This window comes from Triturus cristatus, chromosome 10 (genome assembly GCF_964204655.1).
Source record: "Triturus cristatus chromosome 10, aTriCri1.1, whole genome shotgun sequence".
Taxonomy (NCBI): domain Eukaryota; kingdom Metazoa; phylum Chordata; class Amphibia; order Caudata; family Salamandridae; genus Triturus; species Triturus cristatus.
This window is the reverse complement of record NC_140593.1, coordinates 585,962,015-585,972,317: the sequence shown is the minus strand read 5'-3', so window position 1 is coordinate 585,972,317 and position 10,303 is coordinate 585,962,015. Positions and strand designations below refer to the sequence as shown.

At 46.7% G+C, this 10,303-nt stretch overlaps 1 protein-coding gene across 1 annotated transcript; it reads left to right on the top strand.

Annotated features, from left to right (window-relative positions):
* The first annotated feature begins 397 nt into the window (after positions 1-397).
* LOC146789767 (zinc finger MYM-type protein 1-like) lies at positions 398-7,018 on the top strand. Its single transcript, XM_085630136.1, has 3 exons — positions 398-612; positions 4,237-4,374; positions 4,789-7,018. The coding sequence occupies exon 3, from the start codon at positions 4,825-4,827 to the stop codon at positions 6,937-6,939; it is 2,115 nt and encodes a 704-aa protein (XP_085486262.1). The 5' UTR covers positions 398-612; positions 4,237-4,374; positions 4,789-4,824; the 3' UTR covers positions 6,940-7,018.
* The last annotated feature ends 3,285 nt before the right edge of the window (positions 7,019-10,303 follow it).

The following is a 10,303-nucleotide window of genomic DNA, read 5'->3' as shown; positions in this document are numbered from 1 at the left end:
TTTCAGAGCTTGTGAAAGCCAGTAGTAAAGCAATCTAGGTCACGAGGGAGTTCGTTTTGAACATGTTGGTCTTTTTTTCCCCCTTCTCCCAGACCTTTAAAGCAGATATTTCCAGGGGGGTGCATTTTCAGTCTTTTTTAGAATCGTGTAACCTGCCACCGTCAAAGGTGCTATTTTACTCCACGGAGACTATACTATCAGAATTAATGTGCATTGTTTGCTGCACCGTATTGTGCCCATGGTGAAACATAACCTTACATTAAAAGTGTACATCCATGATCCGAATACAGAGACTCAAGAAGAGTGGAGTAGCGGTGGAGGCTCTGAAGGGCTGGGCTCTCTGCCAGTGTCACGTGGTTTAAGAAGATATATAACCATTAAGGGCCCCCAGCAGCCCACATGAGTCTAGCTGTGTGAGGGAGGAGCTGTTGGCGAGCTCTGTCTGTGCTTTATGTTTTCTGTGACTGCTCAGGGGCTGGACCGTGGCTTCTCTGGAAGAAACAGTACCCAGATGGGCTCTGCTCCTTCTGTAAACCAGCGAGCGGCTCGCCAGCCTGCTACCATGAAAGGAACTCATAAAGGAACCGTTTAAGAAGTTTCAAGGTCGGTCAGGTATGTGCAACCCAGCTGTTCTTGTGCGTGTTGTTCGAGCAAAAACTTATCCCGTAAGTTTTTCATTTGTGCAAACAGATCTTTTTAGATCTCTAGGCATTTATGTTTGCATTTCAGGTTGTAGTTTCAGCTCCGTCCGGCATTGTCTCTGCTTTTGTTCACTTGGAGGCTCGGCTTCTCATTCTGCTGCTTCCTGCTTTGAATATTTCTGACCTGATACAATTTTTCGCAGCACATACTTGTCATTTTCTACTGCCGTGGCATATTCTTCGAATCCAGCCAACCCAGCCTTTAAATTATTGTCTTATTCTTGCTCTGGCAGGCCGGTAACTGGTTCCTGGATTTAAAAAGCTCTTGATGTGCCAGGAAAGCACTGGTCTGATCCAGGGGCGGTGCGTCCATTGGGGGTGTTGGGGCGTTGCCCCACTAAGCTGGAACAGCCCCAACGCCCCCAATGGACGCACCGCCACGGCAGCTTCTGTTGTTGAATTAATGAATTTCGCAGCCGAGCATCGCAGTCTGTGCCTGCCCTGGGTGTGTGTGGTGGGTGGGGGCGGGGCTACCGCTGACGTGGATAGCGGCGCGCAGCAGTCCAGCAGACAGCAGAGCAGTGGGAAATGCGCATGTCATGTTTTGGGCTCTATTCTGGAATGCTGGCCCGAACATGCTCACACGTGTGTGTGTGGCACTTAGAAATTTTGACTACTACAGGTGACTGGGACCCGAGGGTGCTTCTCCTAACGCAGGCCCCCGGGTCTCATGATGGGCAGGGACTAACCCTGCTCTTAAGCCAATCCTGGCGCTGCTGGCACAGTGGCGCTGGTAATGCAGCGCCAGGATTGGCTGAGTTTATTCACCGCGGTCCCTGGTGCGCCGTGCGTATGGTATGGCCAATCACACTGCGGCAATGTGAAGCATGCAGTAGTGATTGGCCATTCCAGTCTCTACGCTGTTCGGCGCACCACGTCACCGCGCCAGTGCCTGCTGCCTGCCACACAAGACGACGACACGACCACGAGGTGCGAGGACTAAGTCACGGTCAGAGACAGAGAGAGTCACGAGTCGGAGCGAGCACGACGACGAGCAGACGAGACACAGTGTGCCGGAGCCAGCAGCGAGTCAGTCAGTTTTGAGTTTGACTCTAGTATGTATCACGACACTCACTATGATTGTGGAGGCTTAAGTTTTTGTATTTTTTTTGTAATGTGTACAGTACACCGTCACGTCACCGAGCCCTTCGACTGAGGCCCAGTCCCTGAACTGACCCGTTATACATAAGAACCCCTCTCCTCACTTGCACTTACCCAGCTGAGTAGCTACTGAAGAACGGGCACCTTCAGTCCTTGCCAGCAGTCCGCCCTCAGCTGGCAGTGGCACTGACTGAGCATGGCAACTTTAGGAGCACGAGGAAGCCAGAAGGCTTTGTGATAGAAACATCCCACTAGACTGGAGAACACAAAAACATTTGGAGAGGCAATAAGCCCGAAATTTGATGTATAAACTTGTCACTTGCCTTTAGAGGTTTACGAACATGTGTATACGTCAATGTGACGTTTCGCTAGGCAGGATTTCATTTAAAAAAAGGTGCTCTTAAAACTGGATTCTTCGCCATAATAAAATGTTATTCGCCCACCACGGGGAATAAAGGTGTGTCTGTTGGTACTGAGTGCAGCTCTGCTGTAGTGTTTATTTGATTTGAGGAGTTTTATATGGCGCGAACATAACCCGTCTGGGTATCTGTGCGCTGTACAAACAGAAAACATGTTAAACATACAAATGTAAAAAGGAATAAGCAAAAAACAATGCATGTGTGATGGAAATCCTTTCTGGCATGTAAGGGGGCTGCGTTGCAGCACATTTCACATCATAAGCTTGCAAAGTGTGTCCCATACGGCAGGCACCTCGCCTACGCACAAGGTTTCCCGTGTTGTTGGCAGCAGAATGCGTTGTTTGCACCAAGCCAGGAAAGGTTATTATAGCGAGCCGTTTAAATGGCACATCCATTGTGAGTCATCACCGGAATAAGGATGTGACGGTGACATAAAGCCGCTCGCCTTTTTGGCGGCTCGAGCCTCAGTGGTGGCAAGTCAGGTGCCTCATGATCATGCGTCATGCCAGCTGTGCCAGTTGTGTCATCTGAGAGTGTGCCTCCTCGTTCCGTTTGCTCCAACAAATTCAATGCTTTTTCCATGTCTGGAAACCTTTGCTGACAAATGACTGTACGGTACCTGTCTGTCTCATGTATAAAGTAGTCGTAGTCGAGTCCCAGGTGGCACAGGAGGCGTGGGCTCGAGGTGATGAGAGGGCAGAGACTGGCCTTTCATTCAATAGGACATTTTCACCATGGGCCGGAGGCCGGTTTTGAAATCCCGGGACCGCTGGTGGGGTCTCTCTCCCTTGCCCCAGTTCCCTGGGGTTAATTGCAGCATCCACAGGGGGCCTAGAGAGAGGGAGAGAGGGAGACAGTTCAGAGGGGACAAGAGAAAAGAGAGGAGAGCGAGAAAATAGATGGCAAGACTGAGGCGAGCTAGAGCAAAGGGGTGAAGGGAGCGGGACTGGTTTGAGTATTTTTTGCCAGGGTGGCTTCTGGTTTCCATTCCGGCACGTTTTGCGGTTAAAATATAATTGTCTGTCTTCATTGTATTGTTGCAATTATATAGTGCTGCAGCTGCTTACTACCCCTATGTGGGTGACTTAAGTTGGTGTGTGGTTGGGTGACTTAAGTTGGACTCTAGCCAGCCGGCAGTCCAAGCTCTGGCCTAAAAATGCTTTCTTTGTACTAATTACCCTATGCGCTAAATACCCCACCCTACTCCATACACCTTGAAATCAGTATCTAGGAAAGATAGATGCCTGGCCAAAACGTGTTTCTCAGCAGACTGAGGAATTTTGCAAAGGTTCAACTTCCGGGGAATTGTGTATCAAAATTTGAACCAACTTGACCAAAGCAAAATGCAATTTTTAGTTCTTAAAAATGTCGGGGCAGATTTACAAGCCCCTTGCGCCACTTTTGCGTCACGTTTAACATCGGAAAAGTGACGCAAGCGGCTTGTAAATAAGCCCCGTCATGTTACCAATAGTCTGTCAGTGCAAACATTATCAACCGAGCAGGCTGGGCAGGGCCAATGCAGGTGTAAAATCGCCTTGTCACTGGTGCAAAATGGCTTGTTCACTCCTGCATGCTGCCTGTGCAGTGCCACCCTTCTGTCTACAGTACAGTCTACTGTCTGATGTTGTTGCACCAAGGATATTGCTAATGTTTTTCCTAGAGAGAGATCAGAGTTTTGTGTAATGGAAGTTTTGACTCATGGGAAGGTAGCGCAGAACTTCAGAAGGTTAATGTGCCTACGGCTGCAAAGAACATGTACGTGATGCAGATCACAAAATGCACATGATGTAAATAGGTCAGTGAGTCACTGCATTTGTCAGAGAGATCATTTTGTTACTTGCAGTTTGTAAGTTGTAATGCTAACATACAACAGTGAGCTATTATTAACTGTCATCTAAGAGCTGCATGCAAACTGCAAGCAGGTAAAAATTGTAGCGTTATGTTTCCCCCCCCCCCCAGTCTTTGTTTGATTACCCTAATGTTTCAAAAATAAATTGTTATATTTTTATTTACAGCACCTGGTAAAACCTGAAACATTAACTGAAGAACCACTACCTAATTTTGGGGCAATTTTTGGACAGAGAACAGGAGGACCCAACCTCATTTGCTGCTCTTTCATCCCGTCTACGACCCAGCAAACAACAGTGTTAAAGGTAAGGAAACTGATGATATCTTTTTTTAGATTGGAATTAGGGCTATGTTTGTGGTCACTGGTCACTCTAGATGGTGGTTGGGGTGGGTGTACATTCTGAAGATTGTTCTCTCAGTGGATAGCATTTACTAATACTGAGCCTTAGCCCTGTGCTTTGGGCAATAACGGTTGTTAAAGGCACTATCTATTCCTTCCTTGCCTTGTTCAAGGCCCTCAAACAGTCTCTTTTGCAGTGTCTTCAGCAACCACTATGGCACACAGAGGCAGCAGGCAGTAAGGCTGTATTTTTAGCAGTCCTGTTGTCCAAAGGGGAGCTTTGGAGATATATTGCGATAATGCACATGATAGATGTACTTATACTGAAATTTGATATTATTGCACCAAATCTTATACGTTGTACTTTGACTATTGACAGGCTTCTTTCATATTGGTAAGGACAGCATCGACATCCATGATGAATACGGTAGAACAATTAATTACACGGTCATTCCATGCACGGCCACTAGAAGATAAACTACATATAAAGAGATTAGGACCTGATCGGCCAGACCTACAACTACAACAAGTTACCCAGGACAGAGGAAAATTTTACACACGTACATTCTCAAACACCTGGTACACAAAAGCTGATTGGCTTACAGGGTGTCCGTCAAGAAACAAACTGTTCTGCTTCCCCTGCTTGCTGTTTAATGGTGATTTTCCTTGGACAAGAGAAGGAGTGATAGACCTGAAGCATCTGTCTGAAAAAATCAAGAAGCATGCACACACAAGAAAGCATATGGAAAACGTGACAAGACTGGGAATGTTGGGAGACACACCGATTGAGCAGCACATAAACAGTGCATACTGCCAAACAATACAGAAACACAATAAAAAAGTTGATAGGAATAGGCACATACTATCAAAAATAATTGATTGCTTTCGTTTCTGTGGTGCTTTCGAACTGGCATTGCGAGGCCATGATGAATCAGAAGATTCCACAAATCCAGGAATATTCAAAGGCCTTGTGGATTTAATAGCAAGCATAGACAAGGAAATGGAAGCACATTTAGCAACTGCTACAGTCTTTAAGGGCACCTCTAAAACTATACAAAATGAACTCCTTGAGTGTATGCTCGAAATTATGAGAAGCCATATTGTCCAAGAGTTGCAAAACACAGACTTTGTGGCTATTCAGGCTGATGACACCACTGATGCGGCCACACAAACCCAGTCCGTATTAGTCTTTCGGTACCTGGACAATGACAAGAATGTTGTGGAGAGGTTCTATGGTTTCACTCATTTAAGAGACTCTACTGCAGAAACCATTACTGCAGCTATACTGCATCAACTGAACTTCATTTTTCCAGAGGTGCACCAAAAAAAAAAACTTATTGCACAAAGCTATGATGGTGTGTCCGTAGTGAGTGGAAGCCTTGGTGGAGTACAGAAAAGAATTAGAGATGTGTACCCTTATGCTCATTACGTGCACTGTTACGCCCACCAACTTAATATTATTATGCAGCAGGCAGTATCAAAGATCTCCGAGACACGAATTTTCTTTCAGGATGTAGGAGGCATGGCAGCATTCTTCTCACGTTCCCCAAAAAGAACGGAAGCACTTCAGGAGATTGTGGACAAAAGAGTTCCAAGGGGATCTTCAACTCGTTGGAACTTTAACATACGTACAGTCCAACTAATATATCAATATAGGGAGGACCTTGTGAAATGTTTTCATAATATAGAAGTCAATGAAACCTTTGATTTCAAAACTCAAAGTGAAGCCCGTGGCTTTGCTAGAACACTAGAAGATAGAGAGTTTCAGTTCTTTCTGTTTTTATTTCAAGACATAATGTCAGCTGTCGAAAATTTATACAATCAGTTACAAGCACGAGGGATCGATACTGTCTCTGTGAAAAGAAATACCGCTATGTTTGTCGAGCGCATAAGCATAGTGAGAAATGAGGTTGACAATTTAGACAGCAAACTGCCAGAGGCTTCAACTTTTGCAAACCACAGGAAAAACATCACCACTCTGGTCCGAAATGCAAAGGAGATATGTGACATTGTAATTGTGCATGCACAAGAACGTTTTGCTTTCACAAAACATTTGGTGAGTGCCGCATTATTGGAAAGTCAAAACTTTGCAAAATATGGTGAATCCTTCCCTGAGCATGCTCTGCATGAGGCTGTGGAAGCTTATCCTATGCTCAACCAAGAGGACCTCAAAAGTGAGTTGACTGTACTGTACTCAATGCCTGTGTACCGAAAGGCCAGAAATGCCAGGTCTTTGCTGGCTTTAATTCATAAACTTAATATGGAAAAGACATTTACAGAGACAGTGGCTTTACTTAAAATTGTCATAACCACTCCTATGACAACAGCAGAGGCAGAACGATCTTTTTCCGCCTTAAAGAGGATTAAGACATTCCTAAGGAACACCATGCTTCAGGAAAGACTGAATGCTTTGGCAATGCTCTCTATAGAGAGCAAGTTAGTTCAAAATATCTCAGATTTTAACGTTCAAGTAATTGAAAAGTTTGCTGCTCTTAAAGACAGACGGGCTGATTTTAGATACAAAAAGTAAACATATGTATGTTCAATGCTGCTAGTTTTCGACCACCTGTTTAGTTGTTTGTTAAATAAAAAACACCTGTGAGGTACTCAGAAATGCATTATATCTCAAAGTCTGTTATGAAGCTCTGTGGTTATACTGAATAAGCAGCTACCTATGTTATATGACATGATCTCTTTATTACTGTAATAACTGCACTTTCTTAATTGCTTTATTAACCTTTCTGCTTTCTCAAATTTGCTTGAAAATGCACCATTTTTCCACTCTTTTTTCACTAGGTTGTTCGGGCTCGCTCGCTACGCTCGCTCGCTATGCTGAAGTATGACAAACATTTTACGCCTCACCACTTTCAAATGTCACCGTCCGCCACTGGTCTGATCGGTGATCTGTGCAACTGGACAGAAAATTTGGAAAGCCAGTGCCATTAAATGCTCATATACAGTGTTTCCCAGCACCCACACTGCCACCCATCAATCATCATCATGCTGCTCATCACTAAGCCAGACACCCATCATCAGTGTCACTCAGCACCTGTCCTACACCCCTCAATAATCATCACAGTGCTACTCACTTCAGGACCCTTTGTCAAAGTGCCACCCGCCTATCATCAGAGTGTCACGTGACAGTGCCACTCAACCACTCATCACTGTGCTGTTTGTCAAATGGCCACTCGACTGTCAGCACAGTGTCATTCAGTAAAGTGGCACTCATCACTTTTATATGCCTCTCGCCCGAGTTCCACTCATCACTCTTCACAGTTCCCATCGGCAGAGGCCACTCACCCACCATCACTGTGGCACTCAGTACAGTGGCATTCTGCACTATAAGCTGCCGCACATATCAGAGTTCCACTCAGCACTCCTCACAGTGCCCACCGGCAGAAAGCCACACAGCTACCATCACTGTGGCACTCGCTACTGTGGTACTCCACAATGCCATGTGCCACTCACCAGATTTCTACACAGCAATCATCACAGTGCCACTGATCTTACAAACTGCTAATAGTCATGGCACCAATGCCTCTGACCAGAGTGCCACTCAACTCTCATCACAGTGCCAGTCAGTTTAGAGGCCTTCCACATTCAAGACTCAGCACTCATCAGAGTGCCACTCATAACACTGCATCTCATCTTAGTGTCACGTAGGAGACATTGCTTTGCAGCTCAGAACTAATTACATTGCTACTCATTTAAGTGCTTCCCAGAGAAGTCATCAGTTGAGAGTGCCACTCAGCACCCATCAGAGGGGCAAACACCTCTGATCTCAGTGCCACTCATTTCAGTGCCACTCTTCTCAGTGCAACATTGCAATCATCACAATGACTCAGCACTTACTATAGAGTCCCTCACCAGTCATCCAAGTGCTACTGACCACTCACCACAACACCATACAGCTTTCAACGCACCACCAGTCAGCACCTACTGCAGTTTCCTCACAATGACTCAGCACTTATTATAGAGTCCCTCACCAGTCATCCAAGTGCTACTGACCACTCACCACAACACCATACAGCCAGGCGCGTAGCTAGGGGGGGCGGACCGCCCCAGGCGGCACTATATTAGGGCGGCCACTCGGCACTGGTGGCCCGTTGCGGATGCGGCGGCCGCGGCCTTTATAATTCATTTAGGGACACAGTGAGTGTCGCTAAATAAATTATAAAGTCCGCCGCGGCCGCAACGGCGCGCGCGGCCGGGCGGCCCAGTTTAAGTGCAAGCAGCGCGCTGCGCACTGCACGCACTGACCTACTTGGTTGAGTGCGCCAGTGCGTCAGCGCCCTGCTGCAATTGCCTCCATGGTCCATGACCATCTTTAATCTGCCCGCCGCCCGCGTATACGTTGCAGGTTGACTGGTCCCATCCCAGCCTGCTCCAGGGCCGTCGATCTTGGAGAGCGTGCGCCAGTGCTACCAATGACGGCCCTGGGCTACATTTTTGCCCGGCCCTCGCGATGAGAACGTAGCGGTGACGCGTCACGCGCTTCACCACTACGCACTCTCGTGAGGACCCAATTTGTGGCCTGGGGCAGTCTGCTGCGTGGATAATTAGTTTTCTCTGCAGCGCAGGAGAAAAGCCCCTTTCCTGACCCCTGCAGCTGCTTATCACATCAGGCTGTGACACAAAGTTTGACGTAATGGAGTAGTAGGTAAGAGAATGTGTGACTATTTTCTTTTCTTTTTAAAAATATGCGCAGGCCCAGCAGGACACGTACTTCGTGTGCGCTTCATTTAAACAGTTTTTATCATTATCATGGCTGATGCAGAACAACAATAAGACAATAACAAATGTCCCAATAACGCTGGTGATTAATGATCCGCAGGAGAGCAATCATTTGTTTGTTAGTAGTTTTTAAATGCAGATGAACTGTATTTTGTGTGGAAGCTCAGTGGGTTGCTGCCTTTGCCGCAGAGATCCTTGTGTTACTTGCAGTTTAGAAGTTACAATCCTAACATAGGACAGTGACCAATGAACTGTCACCAAAGAGCTGCATACAAACATGAATGGTATAGATTTTTTGTTTTGTGATATAGTTAGAACTTCCTCAGTCTTTCATCATTCTAATGTTGCTAAAATGAGTATGTTTGGGCAGATACACATTTTTATCAGTAAAGCTGACCCCCATGGAATACTCTTTAAATCCTAAGGTTGTGTTTCCCCAGACCAAACCCTCTCAAAATATACTGCCCACCAGTATGGATGACATGTGATTCCTACACCTTGTAATCCTCATTGGCAGATTGACATTCCCTGTAGACTGATTTACATACTTGTATGATTCATTGTCTCTGTATAATGTGTTTGTGGTGTAAAGTGCTGACACACTACACTGATATGAGTAGCGCTAAACAACAAATGCATATGAGAGAGGGGCTACGGAGCGATGAGGGGCACTGGTGGAGGGTGGCAGTGAGGGAATCTGAGGAGGATGTAGTTGGAGGGGCTGTGGAGCGATGAGGGGCACTGTGGAGGGTGACTGCAGGGCTCGAGTCGGGGTACCGGGCGGGTGGACGGCGTCCCCTCACTTATTTTAACGGGAGCTCGATTACTGGAGCAAATGGAGCCACACATTTACTCTTTGGCCTCTCTGGGGCGAGATCGGAGCTCATTCAGAACGCTGCTCACGCGCTGGCTTCTCTGATGCAATGGCATCTAAGGGGTGAGCGAGGGGAGGCAATGAGTCTGATGGTGCAAGCCACCTTTCGTGACATCACTTGCTGTTGTGACGTCAGCGTCCCCCCACTTCTTTTTTTAGGACTTGTGCCCTGGGTGACAGTGAGGGAATCCGAGCAAGAGGTCATGGTGTGGAGGGGGAGCTAGGGTGAGATGAGGAGCACTGGTGGAGGGTGGTAGTGAGGGAGTCTGAGGAGGAGGTCATGAGG